The 22,893-nt window shown below is 55.0% G+C and overlaps 1 protein-coding gene and 1 long non-coding RNA gene across 2 annotated transcripts in view; one reads left to right on the top strand and one right to left on the bottom strand.

Moving 5' to 3' along the window:
- The first annotated feature begins 1,813 nt into the window (after positions 1 to 1,813).
- The window catches only part of Agap1 (ArfGAP with GTPase domain, ankyrin repeat and PH domain 1), a 411,357-nt gene continuing 390,277 nt past the window's right edge, over positions 1,814 to 22,893 (top strand). The window contains 1 exon segment of the mRNA XM_048344473.1: positions 1,814 to 2,099. Within this exon segment, the coding sequence (XP_048200430.1) occupies positions 1,937 to 2,099 (163 nt within the window). The 5' untranslated portion in view covers positions 1,814 to 1,936.
- LOC125350159 lies at positions 16,255 to 16,558 on the bottom strand. Its single transcript, XR_007210680.1, has 2 exons — positions 16,387 to 16,558; positions 16,255 to 16,333 (listed from the first exon to the last, which is right to left on the bottom strand). It is a non-coding gene; the product is annotated as an uncharacterized LOC125350159 (long non-coding RNA).

Raw genomic sequence — 22,893 nt, 5'->3', positions numbered from 1 at the left:
AATGGGATGGGGAGGTTTTCAAGAGGAGGAGCCGGTGGTAAGTCCAACTGGAGACAGGCTGGATTCATTTCCCCAGCTGGCCATCTAGAAGGTGTAGAGGAGGAAGGTGGATATGGGTTTGTTACCCAGGGGTGAGATTTGGGCTTGAGACTGAAGTTCATCAATCTACATATGATACTCAAAGCCATGAGACGGGAACTCACACAAACGGGGGTGTGGGGGGGTGTCCCTAAGTTGCCAACAGGTCCTCCTGCACTAAGAGGTTTGGGAAATAGAAAGGAACCATGAAAGGGGCAGAAAAGTCCTGCAGAAGAGCAGCAAGACTTTATCCCAGACATGGAAGAAGGGAAGAAGGCAGGAGGGGGAGAAGTAGGGTAGTGGACCAATGGCTCCTGGGAGTAAAAGGAGGCCGCTGTCTGCCTCTGTCACTATGGTTACTAAGTGGGAAGTGAAGGCATATCACAGATGGACCCCAGGTCAGGGACAGGCACCTCTGCCTGGACCCCAGGGAGCGCAAGCCGGGAGCTTGGGTACCAGGGTGCCTGGGTCACCAATGGCCTGCGTGGGCGCCAGGCCGGGGCCCGGGATGGGGGGGGGGACACGTCACGAAGGCTGTGACCACGGGCAGGCTCGCAGGCCGTGGGCCCTGCGCTGTCCCCTCGTGCGCTCCAGCCAGTCCGCAGCTCTCCACGCGCGCGCATCCGCCTGGAGCCCGCGGGGTCCCCGGGCTGAGCTCACCTGGCGTCGGGGGCGGGGGCTCCCTGCATCTCCGCCTCACCCCGTGGGCCCGGGCCGTCCCGGCGGCGGGAGGCCGCACGCCGAGAGGGAGCGCCGGGGCCGGGCTGCATTCGCCCGCCGGCCCGCGCACAAAGGCCGAAGCGCCCGGGGGGGGGGGTGGGGAGGGTGGGGGACTCCTCACGCTCTGCCACCACCGAAGCGCCGGTGGGCTCCCGTGTGGACGCCGGGCGCGGAGCGGCAGGCGAGTGGGTGCGGGGTTCGGGTCTCCGCGGAGCTTCCCGCGCGCGCGCGCGCGCGCAGCTGCAAACGCCGAGCGCACCTCCTGCCCGCCCGCTCCATCGAGACTCCGCGGCGGCGCGGACTACAAATCCCAGGATGCCCCGGGGCGGCGCGGCGCGGGGGCGGGGCCTGGCGCAATTCCCCGGGATCCGGCGCGCTGGGAAGCGCCGCGGAGGACGCAGCGGCGGCGGCGGCGGCGGCGGCGGCGGCGGCCGGAGGTCGGCGGGCGCGAGCGCGGGCGGGGCGCGGGCGCGAGCGCGGGCGGGGGCGGGGCCGACGTGGGCCGGGGCCCTGCGTGCCGGGAAGGGGGCCGGCCGGGCAGGCGGCGGGCATCTCTCGGAGCGGAGCGGGCTCCGCGGCTGACGGGGCTCCTGCGGCTCGGTTCCCCCGCGCGGCGGGCGGCGCACGGCGGGGCTCGGCTCGGGGGGTGGCGGCGTCCCCGGCGGCGCGGCGCGGCACGCAGCGCGCGGACCCACGCCGCGGCCCCTGCCCCCGGGGGGCCGGCCCATCGGGCCCGGGCGCTCGGAGCGCGGCGGCCGCCCGGGCTTTAATGGCTGCTCGGCCGGGCAGCGCCTAGGGCTGGGAGGCGTCGCCGCGAGCCTCCCTCCCTCCCCGCCCCGGCCGGCCGCGGCGCGCTCCATGGGGGCGCCCTCCCCCCGGACGGCCCGCTGACCCGGGACGCCGGGGCCCCGCTCGCTCTCCCGCTCGCCCGCTCGCTCGCCCGCCCGCCGGCCGCGCGTCCCGGCCATGAACTGAGCTCCGGGGCCGGCCCCACGCCCGCTCGGCCCGGCCCGCGCGCCTTTCTTCTGGCGCCGGGCTCCCGGGGCTCGGCGTCCCCGCGGGTCCCGGGGCGCGGGGTGGCGGCGGCGGCGGCGGCGGCGGCGGGGGGCGCGCGTGCTCCGGGCGCGGCGCCTGCACCATGAACTACCAGCAGCAGCTGGCCAACTCGGCTGCCATCCGGGCCGAGATCCAGCGCTTCGAGTCGGTCCACCCCAACATCTACTCCATCTACGAGCTGCTGGAGCGCGTGGAGGAGCCGGTGCTGCAGAACCAGATCCGGGAGCACGTCATCGCCATCGAAGGTGAGCCCGCCCGCCCGCCCGGGGCTTCGGGAGAGCGCGGGGGTGCGCGTGCACGCGTGCGGCGTGCGTGTGTGTGTGTGTGTGTGTGCGTGTGTGTGTACACACACGCGCCCGGGGCCCGGCGTCCCAGGCCCCGCCGCGCGGAGCAGCACTGCGGCCCTTCCGCGCCCGGCCGGCGGGCCTGGGGAGATGAACTCGATAACGGACAATGGAGACTCTCTCCTCCAGCGAGGAAAGTGTCCGGGTGCCGCCGGACTCTCAGCCCGGCCGACAGGATGGGCACCCCTCACCCGGGGACAGGTTCTTAGGCCAGCCAGGCCTGGGCGCCCTGCTGGACTTGGGAGTGTGTTTGCCTGGGGGGCCCGCAGCCCGCCCCCGGCTGTGCCCTCCCGAGCGTTGTACACCCAGTGGGTGAGCACGGGGCTACGGTTGAACTTGGCCCCGTGTGCACTGAGCCAGCCAGGCCTCAGGCAGTCCTTGCTTGGCCCGGGTGTGTGCGGTGTGGGTCCATCCGGCCACGTGTGTAAACGCTGGCTTCCTAGTGTCTTTTGCACCCAAAGTCTTGGGTCAACTTGGTGATCCCTTGGAGGAAGGCAAGGGACCTTGCAGTTACAAAAGGGTGTCACTTGGACTTGGCCTGGCACTTAGGGGCCACCGAAGAGGAGGGTGTGGAGGGGGGGCTGGCACAACACTTTCTTTCCCCTACATGTTTGGGAGAAAGGTTGTCCCTGCTGGAGAGGCACCCTGTCCCTCCGCCCTTCCTGGGCTTTCCTCTGTCTGCACCAGCGCTGGCTCTCATGTATCTGCTTCTCAACTCCTGGGCTGCTTTTGCTTCTTGGCTTTGTTCCCAGTCTTCCTAGACACACCTGGGGGAGCAGGCTGTGTGTAATGGGTGAGGTGAGTCCCACTGCTGTCCCAGTTGATCAGCAGTCTGTTCTCTTGTGTTGCTGTTGGCCAGTGAAGGGGAAAAAGGCCTGCAGGAACACTTGTCCATGATGGTGCCTTGCTCTAGGGCTGCGAAGATTCCTCTTGAGGAACATTGAGAGCCTGAAAGCAAGGTCAGGTCTTGCTCTGCTCCCCCTCCATCTACAAATAAGGGGGTACCCACCCCTTCGGCAATAGGTAGTCTACACTACTAACCTCAGAGTGGATGTTGATTGGAAGCTCCGGTTAGGTGGACAAGGTGGGTTTCGTGTTGAGGATCCCCTTTGACGTTTGGCCACCTCATGGACTTGAAGCACATCCCAGTCAGGCTGGCTGACTGGCCAGCTGTATCCACAGGACACTTGGTAATTCCCGGAGAGGGTCCTAGCAAGCCTCAGCCTTTCCAGAACCTGGTGCTCTTATGACCTTTGGCCCACTGAGTGCACCTGTGCATTGGCAGCTTAAGATGCTTCCAGGCTCATCAAAAGTCAAGGCCTCTTTGTGCCTCTTTGGCTTGTGAGCAGTGCTGGCACTTTCAGGGTCACTTTCAGATCGAGGGGAGACGTCTTGATCTGCTCTGGTAGCATTGGAAGGGGCACTGCTTGTCTTAGATGTCTCTTCCCGCCCACTTCTCTGGTTGTAGCCACGGGAGTCTGATGAAACACCGGGAAAGCTGGTGCAGGTAGGGGACACACCTGGCCGAGAGCATCTCGCTCCGGTGAGGGAACACCCCTAGGCCCAAGTGAGTTGCCAAGCCTCAGTTTTCATTTTGTATTTCTGAAGATTCCTGCTGGGGGTCTTGAACACCTCTGTCCAAGCGTTTGACTTTCTAGTAAGAGCATATGGCTGCAACTTCCTTTCCTTTCCCCTTTCCTCTTTCTTTTTTCATTCCCCTCTACTTTCCTTCTGTGGACTTTTGAAGATGTTGGTTTCTTGATAACTTAATGCCTACCTTTAAGATGTGAGATTTTAGGCCTTTCTTGGCTGCAGTCTTTGTCATTTTTAATAAGGCTCAGAATCAATGGATGGATCCTATCTTGTTAGGGGCTTTGATAATACTATTTTTTTTTTCTGTTAGAAATAGGAATGTCTGTATTGTGGCAGGGCTGTAGTGAATTTTGTGAGGCTTAAGCATTCTGATATGTCTCTGTTCTCTGTCCTGTTATCAGCAGTGGTACCACTATTCGTTTGTGAAGGACTCCAACACAGATGTCTGGCTTTATAAGAGCCTCACTTTAGAAAAGAGGAGTGGGGGTTCAGGGAGGATGTGAACTGTTGATGGAGGTCGTTCAAAGTCTGATCTGAACCAAGGGATCAGTTGGGGCTCCAGCTCTCTCAAAGCAGCTCTGCTTCAGGACCGCATCCTGTCTTTCCTAATTAGATTGAAGTTGGTTTGTTATGGTGAAATACTCCTCTCCATGGCAATTGTAAGATCACGAATAGGTTTTACAACCTACTTCCTCGGTGCTTTGTAAGTTCAGAGGGTTGCACAGTTATGCCAGGGCGACATTTTTGGGTGAGAAGGGAACTCTGTAGAAACAGTTTTGTCCCCCTGCACACTGTCTGATACCATGTCTGAGGGTATTGCCTTGGGGGTACCGAGGTGTCACATGCCTCGAGGAACCATGGCTGGGTACCACAGTAACTGTGGAGTGTACTCCCGGCTCCAGGAGATAGAGCAGGATCTGCCCCAGCCTATGACCAGGCTTTGGGGGCCCAGTGGTAGGACAGAAAAACTTAGATTTAAAATGTAAAGGCTGGCTGCCAGTGGCTCATGCCGGGAACCCTAGCTACTCAGGAGGCTGAGATCTGAGGATACTAGTTTGAAGCCAGCCCAGGGGAGAATGTCCATGAGATGAGTCTCCAAAAAACTACTCAGAAAAAGCCAGAAATGGCTCTGTGGCTCAAGTGGTAGAGCACTAGGTTTGAGCATGAAAAGAAGCTCAGGGACAGCTGATTTCAAGCCCTCATGACTAGCAAAAAAAAAAAAAAAAAAGAAAATAATAACCATTTCCAGGGTATGCATGTTAATTATAGCAATAGTTTAAAAATCCCTTGTCCCACACAACTGAAAGTTGCCTTTTTTTTTCTTGTTTCTGTGTGAACACACACAATTAGAGTCCTTGTACACGTTTGATTACAGAAATAGGCACCCTCTCCAAAGCTGATACCAGTGCTTGAACTCAGGGCCTTAACATTCTTTCTTGGCTTTTTCTGTTCAAGTTGGTGCTTTACCCCTTGAGCCATACCCATGCTTCTGGCTTTTTTGCTGGTTAACTGGAGATAAGAGTCTTGTGGACTTTCCCTGAGCTGGCTTTGAACCAGAATTCTTAGATCTTAGCCTCTTGAGTAGCTAGGATTTACAGGTGTGAGCCACCAGGGCCTCACTTATGAAAAGCTTAGGACGACGTGATTTCTTTTGTTGTCATAACAGCTAGCATTTGGCCATGCAGTTGTTTAGAATTTTCCTGTTTCCTGGCATCTTCAGGAGTTTTTGCTGTTGGAACAAAGCATGGCCTTGTGAAAGGGGAGGATGTTTTGGCTAATGCCAGTGTCACTGTAGTGTGTGTGTTGAAGTGGGTGTGGGTTGGATAATCTCTTTGTGATGGACTAAGTCTGGTACAGGTTATTTGAGCGAGCCTGCCTAGATCCACAAAGAAGACTGGGCTAGCAATCCTGCAGTTTTGCTCTTGATCTTGTTTTAAAACATCGACCTGTCGAAAAGTGTCTTTATCTCTATTTCATACTTTGAGACTCTTCCCCCTCCAAATCTGTGAAGTTTTAAGGAAACTTTGCCTTTAGCAGGTCAGATTTCTGTGGTGTCCCACAGGGGTGTGGCCCACGTGACAGGTAGCACATAGATCAGTCATGATCCTAAAGCCACCGTGTCCAGAGGCGAGCCTGGGGCCCATCTCACCTCCAGATTGAGCAGTTAGCCAGTCTGGCTTGGGGTGGATGAGGCTGAGCAAATGAGTCGACTGCTGTTCTTGTTAAATAAAGCTTGTTGTTCTTTTAAGGCTGAAGCCTCTATTAGCAGCCGCACATTGTAATTCAGCTTGCCAGCCACAGAACTAGGATGCAAGTGGTAGCCCAGCCGGCTCATTCAGTCCTGGCAGCTTGAGTCCCTGGCTCCTGGGCACTGCTGGGAAGTTCAGCTGTTCTCTCTGTTTGGGACCCTAGCTTGCACTCATGCCTCCGCCCTCGCTGGGTACCCACTCATCAGACACTCGCCACTGGTCCACCTTGGTCTGTGATGGAACAACTCGGCCTCTCGCCCCTCTAAGGGCACTTTTCACAGGCCCACGGTTCCAGCTGTCATCTGAATCTTGGCATGTGGAGGACTTGGAAAGGTCGGGGCGGGGTGGGGGGCATCCCTTTAACACCAGGCCACAGCTGTGTGGTTGAGCGTGTGTGCCCAGTAGAGCGCTAAGCATGTCACCTGTATCATGTCACTTTGCCCTGTGCCCATACCATAACATCAGTGCCGTGTCTGCGGCCTAGAAATAGTAGGAAATTTCCTCAGAGAGCTGAGTTGGCGGGGGGGGGGGGGTGGGGGTGGGGGTGGGGGTGGTGGTGGTAGTGGGGGTGGGGGGTGGGGGTCTGGCCTGTGTTGGTTCTTTAGCATCTCATGAGATAGAGAGGCAGCCCTTCCTGCGGATAGCTTCCCCGATGATGGTCTCTGTGTGGCCATGGAAGCTTGTGCTTGACCCTTGACCAAGAGGAGAAGAGTTTGAGATCGCCCTCAGATAGCCCACGACAGTATGTTGGCGGTACAGTTGGAACTGTAAGAGTTTGTTTCCATAGAGTGGTTTATTTAGTCTGGTTGCTGCATGTTTAGGGAAACAAGCTTCTTTTTTTTTTTTTTTTCCCTGCCATGGGCAAGTGTTAGTTTCTACCGTTCTGGTAATCGTTCAGGTTGAATCAGAGGTTGCACGATTGCATCTCCATTGGTTTGTTGTTCCTTCTCATGCCTGACCCACCTCCAAGACCCTGCACAGTCCAGGGTGGAGCATGAGGCCAGTTTCAGGTGTTTAGTTGTGGTATGGATGCCCCTTCTCGGAGACAGCATGAGGCCTGGCTGGTGCATGTCACCCACCGCTGGCCTTACTTCACTAGAGGTGAGGACCCTCCCCTCTGTGCCCTGCTCCTGCCTCTCTCCTACAAGATCCCCCCCTTCGTTCTGCTTGCTGAAGGCAGAAGTCAGGTCCTGTCTGCTTTCTGTATCTTTAGACAGAATCTAAAGATGGATGCTGATGAATCTGAGCTCCTTGCCAGCGGTTCCGTGTCCTCAGTGCTGGTGTTCTCACCGGTGCTCCCTGGATGGGAGGGCGTTTTGAAGCGTCTCCCCAGAGCCCTGACGGCAGGACTGAGCGCCCCTCTTTTGGATTCGGCAGGTTCGCTTTGATGGGAATCAAATGTCACGTGGTGTTTTTGGTGAAGCTGAAATTTTCTTTAGGTGGCAAAATAAACAGGTCTGCGTGCTAAAGTTTGCAAGTCAGTGCTTTGCGAAAGGTTGGCATGTTTTTATGTTGGATGCCTGCGAGTTTCAGACAGTATCTCTGGGAGGGGTGAACCAGTGACCGACTGTGTCGTGGGCACAATGTCGCCCTCTGTCACACCAACAAGAGCAGCCGATTCTCAAGTTTGAGTGGGCAAGAAGATCCCATAGAGGGCTCTGTGGGAGCAGATGGCTGCCTTGAGTTTCTAGAAAGTTCTGTGGGTCTGGAGTGGGTTCTGAGAGCAGATAGTAGTCCCAACAACACCTGGAGGCTAATGCTGTGGTCTGGGGGCTGTGCTTTTGCAAAGCATTGCTGAAAAAGAGATGGAAGCTGCACTTGGCCCAGTGCCTTGTCTGGGCACAGTCTTCAGATGAGGGGTATCTCTTAACTTTCCTTCTCTTCAGCAGTTAAGGGAGTTGCCTGTATCACTGAGCTTTAAACACAGTGAAGGACGGATGGAAGCCTAGGAGTGAGTGGTTTGCCCTGTGTGTGCATGCCGTCTCCACGGTGCTGCTAGAGAAGGAGGCAGGTGTACGGAGCGATGTTGAGTTTCTGGGAAGTGGTCAGGTAGGGGACGACTCTCACAAAAACGTTAGCGAGTGGGCCCCGCTGATAGCGCCTTTCCTGTGGAGTTTTCCTTCCTGTCTTTAAGAGAGTGTCGATTTTCTGGGGGGGGGGGTATTCATGAATATTTAGATAAGATTCTTCAATATTCACTTACTATGATAATTTGGCCTATGACACTTTGTATTACTGGAGCGAGAAGAGAGGCGGAGGCTTACTTGTTTTCAGCAGTGTCCACAGAGGACCCTGAAGGAAGTGACTCAGAAAGGAGAGAGGCTGCCGGGCCACCTAGCCCAGCTGAGCCCCTGGGAACCTGGGTCCCAATTAACGGCCACCTCACCTCTGTTTTGCTCCACATCAGACCTTTTCTTTTGTTGCAACTGGAATTCCTTCCTTTGCACCCTCCCTTTCCCCTGCCTACCCTGCAGCTGTTTACAGTTTACAAGTCTCCTTCTGGCTTGTTTAACTACTGCTTTGGTTTTGTCTTCTGTTTCCCAACACTCAAAGGAGCCTGTGTCCCCCTTCCTGCTCCCCCAGAACCTTTGTATCCTTAGCTTAAATGATTTGAGCCCGGTAAAGCCGGATGAGGCTTAGTTATTTTTTTAAAATCCAGGTTTTGGGGTTCTGATCTGGGGCTTAGCTACATAATTCCTTCCCTTTGTTAAGTATCTCTCTGAGGAAGAAAATGCACTCTACAGATGTTAATCTCTAATCTTTGCTGCATCTGTTATTTTGTTCTGGGATTGGAGCACTAGGCTTTGTGTGTGTGTGTGACCAGGGAGGTCTGCCTTCCAGGAGCTCTGGGGCCTCTAGGGGCTGGGAGGGAATTTTGGTTGCATTTGTCTAGAAGTATGAGGTGACCCACCCGAGGCAGCGGGGGTTCTTGTCTTTTGGGTCCAGTCCTCTCATTTTCTGTGCTTTACTTGTGGTTGACCGTGGCCTGGGGGGCGGGGGGGGGTTAGATGGTAAGGCTGGCGGTGGTGGGGGGCGGGGGCGGGGCCACAAATACCCTCCCGGGCCAGGAGGCTGTTAATGGATCCTTTGAATAACCAGCGGAATAGCTTGTTTGTGTGCAGGGTCAGGACATTTTCCATGAAGAGCGGACTAAATATAGGCTTGAGGGTGGGGACCGGGGCCGTGAGGGAGGGGGCTGTCATGGCTCTGGTATTGTTTCTTCCCTTGGTAATGGGGACTCCACCAGCCTGGAACAGGTGGCCACCCCGAGCTCTCTGGGAACAGATTGGTGTTTTGTTTAACCAGGGGCTCATTTGCAAGTTTCACACTTCTCCCGCTGTTTGATGGGGTTGTCTTTTTCGGGCTACAGTGTTGGAGTATTTGTACAGTGTTTCTACACAAGCAACTGTCTCTGCCTTAAAGCGGCTCATGCAGGCTGGCTGTCATTAGCATCCTGGTTAGAAGCCTTTTTTTTTTTTTTTTTTTTTTTTTTCCTTAAAGGGTGGGAAACACTTCGTGGTGCTGGGAGAAGAATTCCAAATAATTACTGGCCACGTTCTCAAATGATTTATGTTTGGTCTTAGAAATGTCAACATCCAACCAACTCTAGCAAATAGAACGAAGTTGCTTTCAGCTCTATGGCTCTGGTGTTCTCTTTGCAGCGAAGCACTCCCTTTAGGAGGGGAGTTTAGTTACAATGCCCTGAGTTGTAGTTTTACTAAATAAGGATGTACTGATAGTACTGAGGCTACCTTGAGGGAAGCACTTTATTTTACTTCTTCCTTTAATGAAAGCTTGATGCAAACAACAAAAGACCCGCTTTAGTATCATGAGGTTTTTAAAGTATTCTTTTTTGTTAGAATTGCTTAATTCATTTGAGGTGCTGGGGATCCACCCCAGGGCCTCAGGCGTGGTAGGCAGGCTATGAAGGTCTTTCTGTGTTGGTGGCCATCAGCAGGTTTTATCTGGTGGGTGAGGACCTGCTGACTTTTGTCATAGGAGAGAGAAGCTCATTGGGGAAGCGGGATCGCCCTGGACTTCCCTGGCGGGCCCGTCTGTGAGGACTGAGGAGCTTTCCTGGGAGCCAGCCTGTGTCTCCCCAAAGGTCTTGGTTCTGCCGTGGGTCCTGAGGCTGTGTACTGTCTGCTCCTGTTCTGACCTTACCATTGGGCCTGGCTTGCAAGAGGCCTGCCGCATTTGGAACTTGGGATCACATGACTGAGTGACTTCAGACTCCTACATTTCTTGAGAACTTGTTTTTAAATATACAACAACAGCAAAGACACCCCAGTTATAGGAAGGAAGGTTTTGCAAATGAGCTGGTAGATCAACCTACAACCCGGAGGCTGGCCAGGGCAGACAAGGCTTAGCTGTGCCCTGCTGGTCAGTGGCCGAGTCTTGGGCCTGTTCTGTTGCCCATGGACACTGGCTGGGCAGCGCAGACCACAGACGAGGCTCAGTCATACTGTGCTGGCTGGAGGCTCCACTATCACCCACGGGCCGGTTCTGCTGCCTGGGGGCCCGCGGTGTGGCCAGCACGGCCCCCCGTCAAGGCTTGTCTGGACCATGCTGGACGTAGGCTGTCACCGTCCTTCCTGGGCCTATTTTGTTGTTTGTAGGCGCTGGCCTGGGTAGTAGCATGGACCACAGCCCAGGCTTGTCTGTTGTCTTGGCACTGTTGTCGTGGCGTCCCGTGGACACGGGCCTGGTCCCCTGTTTTTGGCTGTTAGGGGCCATGCGTGTTAGCTTCACATTCCTGCACATGCCTTTTGGGGCTTAGAGGGCCTTGTTTCTGTGGAAGAAGATCTCTGTATTGTGTGGCCTCCGTTTCCCCAGCTGCACCTGGCACTCGGAACATCTCCATGGGTGGCATCCTGCCTGAGGGACTTCATGCGACCTCCTGTCTCTTTCCAGGTTTTTCTCCTTTCGGTTGTTTGCTTCGAAGCAAAGATTATGAGTGGCTGCTACCTACCTCTCCAACTCCCAGATGGTCCACTAGCTATGTCTCCCCGGTTGTTGCACGGCTGTATGGACAGAGCCATGTGTGAAGTCTCCAGCAGCAGGCCCTGACCCTTGGGTAGTGTGTATACCCTTAGAGATGGGAACTGAGCCCCTTGGCTGCCAGAAGATGGTTATCTGGTGGGGTGCTCTTTCTGGCTGAGCTGTGTAGCCCCAGAATGCCTCATTGCTCCCCCACTATCTCTCCCAGTCTGGAGGTGACTGCTGAGGTCACCTCCGTATTTGCAAAGAAAGTGCTCCACTCTTGCCCTCAAAAGGTTTGTGGTCCTAATGGTTCCATATTAGCACGGTTCTGAAGACACAAAGGAAAGAAAAGCTAAGGGTTGCCAACTCTTTCGGGGGGGGGGGGTTATTTTCTTTGTTTCTACTGTTGTGTCCTGGGAGCTGCCCCTCCTCTTCCACACAGCCTATGCTAAGCAGACCAGTCCTGGGGCAGGGGCAGGGGCTGGGGCAGGGGCTGGGGCAGGGGCAGGGCTAGGGCTGGGGGCTGGGCGGGGCTGGGGCAAGGGTCGTGGATTGAGGGCTGTGTGAATTTCTCCAGTGGCTTTGCAAGCACAAATATTTACTTTGAGGGTGGGAGGGCCGGGCTTCTGCTGACTTTGTTTGGGATGGGAAGTGCCTAACGTGACAGTCTGGACAAGATGTTATCGGTGCCCCTATGGTGGGCAGAGGGAGGGCTTTGAGGATGATGGGGCCAGCAGATCTGCCAGAGGCTGGTCTGTCTCTCAGGAGTCCGTGGTGTGAAGGGTCAGGGGTGGAGTGGGGTTGGCGCGGGTGGATTTCCCGGAGGACCTTGGATGCTGGGTAGGAAGGAGGTGAATGAATGCTGTCCAGGTTGGGGGCGGGGCGGGAGCTGAGCGCCGGGCAGATGGCAGTGGCTGAGGGGCCTGGACAGAGATAGTGGATTATGACGGGGAAGGTGTCAACTAGGAGCAGCATCGGGGCTTTTGTGCTGGAGGGTGGGGGATGGGAACAGACAACTCAGAACAATGGTGGGAAGTGCAGCCCAGGGCTGCCCGTCAGTCTCCGGGTGAACTGGTCTGGGAGAGGGTGAGGAGGCTGGAGTTCTGTCCTGGGAACTAGAGATGGGGCCTCTGTGGGGTTCCACAGAGGAAGGTGGTGCAGGTTTGTAGAGGTGCCCTGTTTCTGTGGGCCGTGTCCGTGTGAAGGGCTGCGAGGCAGGTAGGTGTAAGGGACAGTGGATAGTGCCACAGCCTCTTCTGCGGATTCCTGCAGTGTCTGAGCTATTTGTGTCTTGTGAGTGTGGCTAGCGTGGATCCATCCGCAGGGGCTGAGTCAGCTTCCGGGGCTTGGGCCTGGCTTGGATTCAGCATGTGGCTCGGGCTGCGGTGGTCCTTGGGGGTCGGGTGTGCAAATCTGGGGAGTCTCCTGGCTGTGTGCTCCTTGCAGAGCAGTGTCCATACGGTGATTAGCGGATGCATGCATCTGCCCACTTACCTGCCAGGAGTGTGTATTTTCTCACATAAATAGCTTTAATCTGTGGGCTCATAGAACCAGGTATTTGGACCACAGAAGGTGGAACGCGATGGTGTTGATGGGCACTGGGTCCCTGCCTTGGCAGGAGGCTTAGAAAGCTGCCCGCGTGGCCCGGGGGAGGCCTCTGTCTTCACACGGGGAAGTGTTCCCACCTTTTTTAATCTTAGAAAATTTCAGTTTGATGTTTCTCAATCGTGATTTGCATGACTAGTCATTTTAGGCCGGAGCGTCGCTTGCCTCTCTCTGCCGAGAGTCTACATCTGGAGCTTACTTGCCTTCGTACCTGTCCAGCCCCTCACTCTCTGCCAGGCTCCATCCTGCTGGCCAGAGGGAGGCATGGTGACCACCACCTCCTGGGCAGCTGCGGTCCTGGCTTCTCAGCGCCCACGGTGCCCTCCGGGATGGCGAGGGGGTTGTCCCCGGCCACAGTGCCGCTGCTCCTCAGAGCTGCTCACAGTTGCAGCCTTTTCTTCTCAAAGCTGGCATCCACTTGTTCTGGTGCCGTCCGTGTGGGGTTGGAAGTGACCTGCCTCAGACTGTGCCACGTTATCCACTTGGGCAGTTGGGGGTCCTCCTCCACTTGCTGCGTTAACATTGGGGTGCTTACGCTGTTTGGGGTGTGGTCAGAGGCACTGCTTCCCGAGCTCGTGCCGCTCCCGCCCACCCGTAGGCACCTTCCTTACCCAGTGCCCGGCCTGTACTCAGGGCTGTGTATGTGTCCCACTTGTAAATTTGTGTGATCAAAACATCTTACCACTAAAAGAGATTCAATTCGCTAATTAACCACATCCCAAGAGAATCTTTTTTTTTTTTCCCCCTCAACGTTTTAAAATGAAATACTTCAAAGAGTGGAGGTGAAGGAATTTGAAGAGTCAGCTTTTCTCTGCCTTCTGCCCCGGCCCTGGCTGTGTGGACTCTCGTTGCTTCACTCAGGACATAGATAAATGAACCTTCTCCACAGGGCTCAGAGTTCTTCTAAGACCCATCCAGTGCTGGCTTGGACTTGAGAGGGATTCTGGGCAGTTCAGTTTAGGGTTGTGTCAGATTCCATGTGTGTCGCGGGCACAGTAGGGACACGGTGCTCATTCAGCAGGGGTGAATGAGGAGGTGTCTCTGTGTGCAGGGGCATTGGCGCAACCTGACTCAGTTCACGGGGGAAGCAAAGGCCGTGTCTGGTTGACTTTGACACCCTGAATGCATGAGGACGGCCCCTCGTTTGGGCCCTGGTGGTTTTGGTAGGGGTAGGGACCCAATCCTGTGGACCCAGACTCTGCTTGCAGGGGACGTGGGTGTATCCCGTTACACCATGACTGACTTCTGGAAGCAGAACGAAGTCACACCGGGTTGCAGCCGTGCTTGTTCTGCGTCGCCGTAGGGGACGTGAGAATGCGGGCTGTACATTCCCGCCAGGCTCCTGGGCGCTGAGTTGTCATATGATTCTTGGGGAAAAGTCTCTCTGAGCCTCCATTTCAACATGTGCTGTTGCTTTTTGTTTTCGTTACTTGAATTTTTTTTCTGTTCCCGGGGCTTGACTGTGGGCCTGAGCACTGCCCCTGAGCTCCTTTCGCTCGAGGCTAGTGCTCTGCCACGTGAGCCACGGTGCTACTTCCAGCGTTTCCTGTCAGTAAAGAACAGAGTGTCCCGGACTTTCCTGCCCAGGCCTGCTTCAAACTGCCTGCCATCCTCCGATCTCAGTCTCCTGAGTAGCCAGGACTACCGGCGTGAGCCACTGGCTCCTGGCTTCGTTTTGTTTTTGTTGTGAGGCAGGGTGTCACAGTGTAGCTCACGCTGGCCTCTTTCCTGGTGTCCACCAGTTTCAGCCTCTCGGGATGATTTTAAGCGTGTACTACTGTACTTGGCTCTTTGGTCTTAGGGGTTCTCTTGCCTCTGAAGTGACTGCCACCATGCCATCGTTAGACTTTGCCCCAAATTCAGGCCAAGACTGACAGAGTCACTGTTTGAAGTCAGCAGAGGCTAGGCTCTCCTACCACAGTCTTCTCCAGGAAACATGGGTGTGTAATTCTCCTCTTCACAGTCGTGTGTGAAAAGGAAGACGGTAGTCCTTGTGTGTCTTATGTGGTGCACATACCTGAGTGTGTGCACAGGGTCAGTGGAGGACGTCTCCATAGCAGTCACCAACATCTCATTGTGACACCCGAGTGTGCCCACAGGGAATGTCTTTGCAGTGGTCACCAACATCTGCGTCCCTAGACTTCACCATGTGACCTGGTGGCGGCGAGCCTGTGGTAAATCCCGTGAAGGTGATCGGTGGATCTGCATTGTATGTGTGTAGAATTGACTCACATCTCCTCTGTGGTTCACCTCCACTATCTTTGCTCAGCTCTGATCTCTGCAGCGCTGAAGGCTGCTGATGACAGAGCCTGCTGAGGCCCCAAATCCCTGTGTCCTGGGCCTGGTTGAGCCTGGGCCCGAGGGCTGCACCATGGCGTGGCCGCCCTCCTGGGCTGACTACCCCAGTCTGACCGGCCCAGCCTCCCCACGCTTGGGCTCGTAACTCTCCCCATCCTGCCCAGAGCCGGCTAGGGCCAGAGAGCCGTTAGGGGTACCTGATTGGCAGTGTCATCTGGCATCGTCTGCACCAGGCTCTGAGTGCTGTCTGAATGCCGTGGCGTGCTTGCTGGGGACCTTCAGCAATGCACCCAGACTCGGCTGGCCTGTCCACACCAGTTTCGGACTTTCAACCAGTTCAGCTACAGCCCAGTTTTGGGGTATACCCAGAATGAACCCTGTATACCCACAGTTTCTAGCTAGAGACCAACATTGAATTGCATTTTACCATATTGCTCTTGTCAAGGTCCAAGTGGGCCTTTGACTGTGGGGTGCTTATGCAGAATACACTTCAGTTATCCCCTCTTCCACTACCAGGAGCTCGCCTTGCAACTGGTTGGTGCCTGCGAGTGTCTGCCAGTCGCGCTCCCCGCTTTCTCGCAGTTGCCCCCCTCCTCTGTCTCTGGGACAGGGACTCTTCCTTTCTGGCTGGTGCTCCAGTTTCTGCCCTGCGCCATCAGGGCCACGGCGGGGGGTGGGGGGGTGGGGAGGTGGGGGGTGGGGGGCATAGACTGCGTGCTTGTCTATATTTTCAGGCATTTTCAACAGTGGACTTCCTCCTTCTCAGGGAAGTCCACCTTGGCCACCCACCTAGCTGGGCTCGTTCATTTTCTTCCATGTTCCTGCATTCTCCCTCGAAACGTTAGTGTTAACAGTCCCACGTGTGCACGTGTGTGCATGCGTGTGTGTAGATGTGTGTGTTAGGGTATCTCTTCCCTACGGGTTCAGGCACTGTCTTGTCCTCAGGCTTCTTAAGTGCATGTTGGTGGAGAAGTGATGGAGGGCTTCAGGGGCCATGGTGAGGAGGGGGTGAAGGGGGCGGGCACTGTTGTAGGTGGGATCCGCACCTCCTGGTGATGGGGGACAGCCACCTTCATCCTGTCCAACTGCAGGACTCCCAAAACACCTCCCTCCTGGAATTCTGTGGGAAGATACCCTCAGAGCTGATTGTAGCAAACTCTCCTAGAAACGTATTTAGAAGACCCGTTTTCCATGGTTACCGTTACCGTGGCTCTTGTTACATAACTCCCATTGGATTCAGACACTGAGGTTTTTGTTTTAGAGCTTGGGCTCTAATGTATTAAAAAATATGACAGGTCATTATGACTTAGGTATCTTTTTTGTGGGGCGGGGGGAGCTTTCTGTCATGAACCCACACATGAGTTTCTTTTCACCAGAGTTCCTTCGGGGTTAAGAATGTCACATCACCTGGAGTGGTTCTGATGCCATGTTACTGGGAGTGGTTCTGATGCCACTGTCACCGGGAGCGGTTCTGTTACCGTGTCTCGTGGAGTGCTTCTGTTTGGGGGAGGGGACGCAGACGCGGTCCCCATTTGAACAAGGCTACTGAGACTCAGAGCTTCAGGATGCCTGGGGGTCCCCGAGCCCAGCTTCCAGCTCCCTGTTGCTTTAAGGACGGCTCACAAACCCAGGGGAAAGTGAGGGAGACCTCAGCCATGGGCTTCCTCAGGCCTCATGGAGGTCTGGCCTGGACTTGAATCCCCTCCCCTAGGATGGAGGGAGCTCGGGTGAGAGTGGCTGCTAGCTGGTCTTCCCTCCCCGCACCCACCGTGCAGGACCTGCCTGAGAACTTGCGCTTTTGTCACAGGGTGGTACTGTGCTCGTGTTCCCGGCTGAGCTCCATCCTCACAGAGCTGGGAGAAGCAGCTGTCGGAGCGGGTCTCCATCCATAGTGGACACCTACCCAGCCTTGGGTGCGCTGTCCCTTGCCCCTCCCCCGGTGGTTAACAGAGAGGGGAGGCGGAGGGGAGCCTGCGAGGCCCGTGGGTGGGGAAGGGTGGCAGGGCTGGCCCAGGAGCCCAGCCTTCAGGGACTGGTTGCAGCTCGGGCCCCAGCACCCGCGTGCTTTGCCTTGTAAATGACACCCTTGCCTGCAGGCGTCTCTGACAGCTGCTCCTGTTCCAGATTCCAGAAATTTCATGTAAGCATTTCACACATCACCCTCCACAAGTCAGCCCTTTCCCTCACTTCAAGGAACCCACACTGACTGACCTCTTGTAGGTTGGGTGGGGTATGTAGGACCTCGGGGAGAGGGGCTGGGCATATACCATGTGTCATCCTGGTAACCTCAAGGCAGAAGTGGGAGAACCTCCATTTCATAGGTAAAGGTCTGGGATCTAGAGTTTTTTTTTTTTTGGCCAGTCCTGGTGCTTGGACTCAGGGCCTGAGCACTGTCCCTGGCTTCTTTTTGCTCAAGGCTAGCACTCTGCCACTTGAGCCGCAGCGCCACTTCTGGCTGTTTTCTATATATGTGGTGCTGGGGAATTGAACCCAGGGCCTCATGTATACGAGGCAAGCACTCTTGCCACTAGGCCATATCCCCAGCCCAGGGATCTAGAGTTTTTAATGCCTGGTACAAATCAGTGTGCTCCCGAAGGTGGTTCGGGCGGGATCTAAGCCGAGCATAGCCTGAGTCTTGCAGAAGGGATGGCGGGGGGGGGGGGGGGGGCGGGGGGGTGGTTTGCTGCCGTCTTGGCCTGAGTCTACAGATTCTGGTTGTGCTCACAGGGGACGGGGCCTGTGCTCGCCAAGGTTAGAACGCACATCACAGCTGCCAGTTCGTGGCCCTCCTTGCTGAGGCTTGGTGGGGCTGGCACTCTAGGCTGACAGGCTTAATTGCATGAGGAGGAGGTGCCTGCGATTATAGGTTCCACTGTCTGGGAGGAGGGAGAATTTCCAAACAACGGGCCTTGGAAAATCTACCTAGTGGGAAGTAGTTCATACTGTTGGCGAATTCAACTTTCAACCTAAGCCCACAAATTCTGTGACATTTTCATAATGAAGATGCTCCCGAGCAGTTTTTTTTCCACATGTAAACAAATGTTGATTTCCCCCTCATGTGTAATTAGCTTACAAGGAAGATATCAGTTTTCTTTCTCTGGGTCAAGGTAAGGTGCCTGAGTCCAACAGAGGGGGGTGGTCATCAGTCCATTCCTTCAGTGGGAAGACCAGGGGAAGGCCATGCAGGTATGCAGAGAGCTCCACCAGGACCTCCCCTCTCCTGCTGGAAGCTGCGGGAAATCGGTGGTGTGAATGAATGTCACTCACTGCTTATTATCTTCACAACTGCTGGTGAATCTGACAGCTGCAGTGTTCTCTCCTCCCTAACTTCAGAGGTAGAATTTATATAAGGCCAATGGCAGCGTCTGGAAATTCACAGTTTAATTTTGATGTTTTTGGAAAGATGGATATTCCCATGCAACTACGGTGAGCGCAGATCACGGCCGGCGCCCTTCATTATCCATGTCCCCTCCCCCCCCCCCAGCAGGCTGCCCCTGCTCTGCCCTGTCTGCTGTCCCCCCCCCCCCCCCACCGTCTGCTTTCTGTCACTATGTGTGAATTTACATTCTCCAGTATGAAATGAGATCGGACTGTAAAGAACACTTCCTTCACCCAGCATGGCCGTCAGTTCCACCCAGCTGTATTTGTGCCTCGTTCTTTCTATTGCTGAGACGTATTCCATTGCCAGGACATTACATATTCCATTGCCAGGACTTTACATGGCTCACCTGCCCCGTGGCCTGTTGTCCTCTTGAAGGATGTTGATGACGCGTTTCTGACTTTCAAATAAAGCTGCTGTGAACGTTTGCATTTAGACAGGTGCTTTCATGTTTCTTTTGTAGATACCAGGGATTGAATGATGGGGAGAGGGCTAGGTGTGTGTGTTTACTGTTTCCTGCCAAACTGTTGACGGAGCAGTGGTTGGCCATGACACCCCACCACAGTGGCTGTGTCAGTCTCCACTTGGGTTTAAGCTCAATAAGCTAGTTACTGACTTCGAGTGGGGACAGTGCCTGTGCTGGAAAGGTATTGTCTTCCGGTGGGGGGGGAGGCCCAGGTGGGGGAGTTGGGGGGAGGCCCAGGGTTGCCTCGAGTCACTGAGCCACTGCTTCCCTTTGTGATTGATTGCCTGGCTCAGGTGTTTGGCTGTGATCTGTTCCAGTGGGGGTGTGGTGGCCCTGGTACCAGCTGTGCTGTTCCCCTGCAGGACATCTGGCTATATTGGGAGACACTTTTGGTTTGTCACCACCTGGGGGTATCGGGTGGGCATAAGCTTGGAGAGTTGCTGAATACCCAGCGCCCAGGACCCCCTAGGATCTCAGTATTTCAGGCTGGGCGCCCTGGGACCTCAGTATTCCATGCCAGACCCCTGGGACCTCAGTATTCCAGGCAGGACCCCCTGGGACCTCAGTATTCCAGGCAGGACCCCCTGGGACCTCAGTATTCCAGGCAGGACCCCCTGGGACCTCAGTATTCCAGGCAGGACCCCCTGGGACCTCAGTATTCCAGGCAGGACCCCTTGGGACCTCAGTATTCCAGGCAGGACCCCCTGGGACCTCAGTATTCCAGGCAGGACCCCCTGGGACCTCAGTATTCCTGGCAGGACCCCCTGGGACCTCAGTATTTCAGAAACCTTGTGGTCCCTGGGCTTCTAGTGTACATACAGTGCTGAGCTACAGGGTGGAGGTGTCTGTTCCAAGCAGGAAGCAGTAGGATTTTCTGGGAGGCCTGTGTAGCTGGCGGCATGGCATGCAAAAGCCTGGTTTTGTTTTGCCTGGGCTCTGTCCTTGAGCTTTTTTGCTCAAGGCTAGCCCTCTGCGTAGCACTTTGAGCCACAGCTCCACTTCCGGAAGCTCAGTTTGAATGCATGGGCGTGTGCCTCTCTTCATTCATCTCTGGTTGTCCTCCAAGGCCCCCCCAGGGTAGGGGTGTCTGTGGGGTCCTGCAACCCGCTCCCCTGTTGTCTTGGATCCCTTCTCCTCCCTGGGCGTGTGGCCTTCTCTCCTCCCTTGCTGGAGTCGGCGCATTCACGTAGCTCTGACTAACCACCTGGCGGCCTGCCGTCCTCAGCGAGCTTCTTTCATTGTGAACCTTGCTTGGCTCCGGGAATTACTCACTTGTTCTCTGGTCAGGAGAAAAGCTCCTGGCCACTTCCTTGGAGTCTTTTTGACACTCACATTCTCAAGCATTCCCCTGGCGGTTCTGTTCCCTACAGGGTGTGTTTGTGTGTGTGGGGGGGGAACTCCCTGTGATTTCCCTCAATGGTGGGCTTTCATGGCTCACGGTGGAAGGGGTGACGGTGTCTGTGTTCACATGGTGGTCTCCTCTCAACGTGATACTGCATTACAGAGTGCCGGGGAGCTGCCTTTTATCTCGGCTGAGAGGCTGAGTGTTTTGTAACTTTGGGGGGAAGGCTCAGCTGATGCTGGTGACGTTGACATGTAAGAAGACTATACCTCTCTCTGTACTTCCTCATTCCCGCCTCCCTTTCCCTGCTGGCACCCTGCGCACAGCTGCCAAGTAGGTGGCGGCCTTCCTGCTCTTCCTGTCCCAACAGTCCCTCCGTACCCAGCGGCCCTTTGAAGTGAGTGACTTCTGCACCAGCATAGAAGCTGCCCTTTGCCCCCTCTCCAGGAAGTCATTGAGATACAGGACTGGGAGTATTAGTGTCCTAAGTGCTACAGACATTAGCAGTGCCGTCTTGTTGCCCCCGTGTGCTGTGGGTCTCGCTGCTGGGCCCCTCTGCCCAGGGTCGTGGCAAGAGCCTCGTGGCCCTGCCTGCTTGGACCTGGGCATCCTGATCTGGGTACGCTCGTTCCTCAGGTCATTCCCGGTCAGTTCTGATCACTTTCCACGTAGACTAGCATGCAGTTTTATTGAGTCTCTTGATGATTGGTTAATTCCAGTGTGGTTTCTCCAGCTCTTTCGGCATAGCAGCTGACCCCAGGGGTGTGAGATCATGACGGCTGATGGTGGATCACTGACCACTTTCTTGTCTCCTCACACCATCACCTTCAAGGCTTGTTCTCCTTACTGTGGCTGTTAGCGTGCCGTGTCTCCTTCCTCTGGGCCTAGTCCTGTTCCACATCCATAGATGATTCACATGTGTGCAGAGCAAGGTCGTGCTGGACTGAGCATGTGCAGATTGTCCCGTCATAATAACGGTAGACCCTTGGTATCTACGGCTGACTGTTCCAGGAGGCTGCCATTGAGGAAAACCTGCCTGTGTTCAGGGTACACGGAGCTCGGTACCGCACTGCCCCTGTTCCGCCAGCTTCACCTTTGCCACTTCAGTTAAGAACATCCACCATGTACAGATCTTCACAAAGTTTAGAGTAGGGAAATAGCAGCGCCCACTACCATGTAAAAACCGCTGACAATGCAGGACCCACAGAATCTCTCCCCGAACTGTGGGATGCCTAGTTTGTTTTTGGAATTTCTTTTGACTTATAAAATGTGGTTACTTCATAGATCTTCCCAACGATCTGGCCATACCATTCCTGAGCATCTACCCTGAACATCACGAGCCAGGAGACCCTAAAGACACCTGCACATTCATGTTCATTGCTACACTATTCACAATAGCCAAGTCATGGGAACATCCCAGGTGCCCCTCAAGAGATGAGTGGATCCGAAAAACATGGTATATATATATATATACAATGGGATTTTACACAGCCGCTAGAAAGAATAAGGTTATGCCATTTGCGGGGAAATGAATGGATCTAGAACAAAGCATGTGAAGTGAGGTAAGCCAAGCGCAGAGCGACAGATAGTGCATGTTTTCTCTCATATGTGGAAGCTAGATGTAAAATGCTGCGACAGGATAAGTTATCCAGGCATTCACACGCAGTGAGGCCAAAGGAGGACACTCCTAGGAGAGGAGCACAAAGGCAAACAGTGCCTGTGTGTATCTGATCATACAAGATAATAGTTATCAAAATGATCTCCAGGAAATGAAAACTTGGCTGTTTTTGTTTTCTTTCCTTTTTGTTTTGTATGCTCATTTATATGTCTTTGGGAGTGTAAGGGGAGGTGCAGAAATGGAGGGACAAAGTGTGAACAAATGCAGCAGTCGTACTCACTGGACTCTACGTTGAAAATGAACTGTGCATCTTGAGGAGAGGGATGGGAAACCTAGGAGAGCGCGAGGGAAGGGGTGACACCATCTAAAAAGAAATGCACTCTTTACCTGATTTATGTAACTGTAACCCTTCTGTACATCACCACCATAATAACAAAAACAATTGAGCATGTAAGTTATTTGTTGACTCTGCTTGGTCACAAACACATATGTGTCCCGGATAGAGACAGTGTGGTATAAAGCCTGTTTACACACCATGGTGTTAGAGATTACATTATACACATTGTAGCCGAGATTGCACATAACCTAGAGATGGTATAAAGTACGCAGGGCATGATTCTGACATAGAAGAGACTTGAGGACACACAGTGGGTCTTACACCTTGGGGTCCTGACCCCAGGCCCCTAAGGTGTCATCACGCGACTGTCCTCTTCTGCTTGAGCTTCAGTGGTCCACTCAGGAGGCCGAGATAGGGGTTGGGAGCTTGCGTCTCTGGAAAGTTCCCTGGTGATGTGGCTGCCGGTTTGGGAGCCATTGTTCTGGGGTTTTCCAGTCCAGCCGTCCTGGTGTGTGGAGTGGTGAGTGAGTCTGTTGTGGACGCCGTCCCGCTCGGTGGACCGAGGGCCACCTGCCAGACAGGCTCTAGAAGCGTGAATCCGTCCCGTGTGCTGTCCTGTGAAACCTGTGCATTCGGGTTTTTCTCCAAGCTTTCTTGGTCAGAAACCCAAAGGCCCAGCGGCACCTGTACTCACTCAGTTTTCTTGAGTATGGTTGGGCTGTAGGAAGGAAAGAAGGGGGGGAGGGAGGGAGAAAGGAAGGGCAGAAGGAAAGAAGGAAGGATTGAGTGTGTAACCTTTGAGGTTTGGGGGACCCCGTGGAGGCA

This window comes from Perognathus longimembris, chromosome 4 (genome assembly GCF_023159225.1).
Source record: "Perognathus longimembris pacificus isolate PPM17 chromosome 4, ASM2315922v1, whole genome shotgun sequence".
NCBI classification, from domain to species: domain Eukaryota; kingdom Metazoa; phylum Chordata; class Mammalia; order Rodentia; family Heteromyidae; genus Perognathus; species Perognathus longimembris.
Note: the sequence above shows the minus strand (reverse complement) of the source record. Positions and strands in the feature narration are given on the sequence as shown.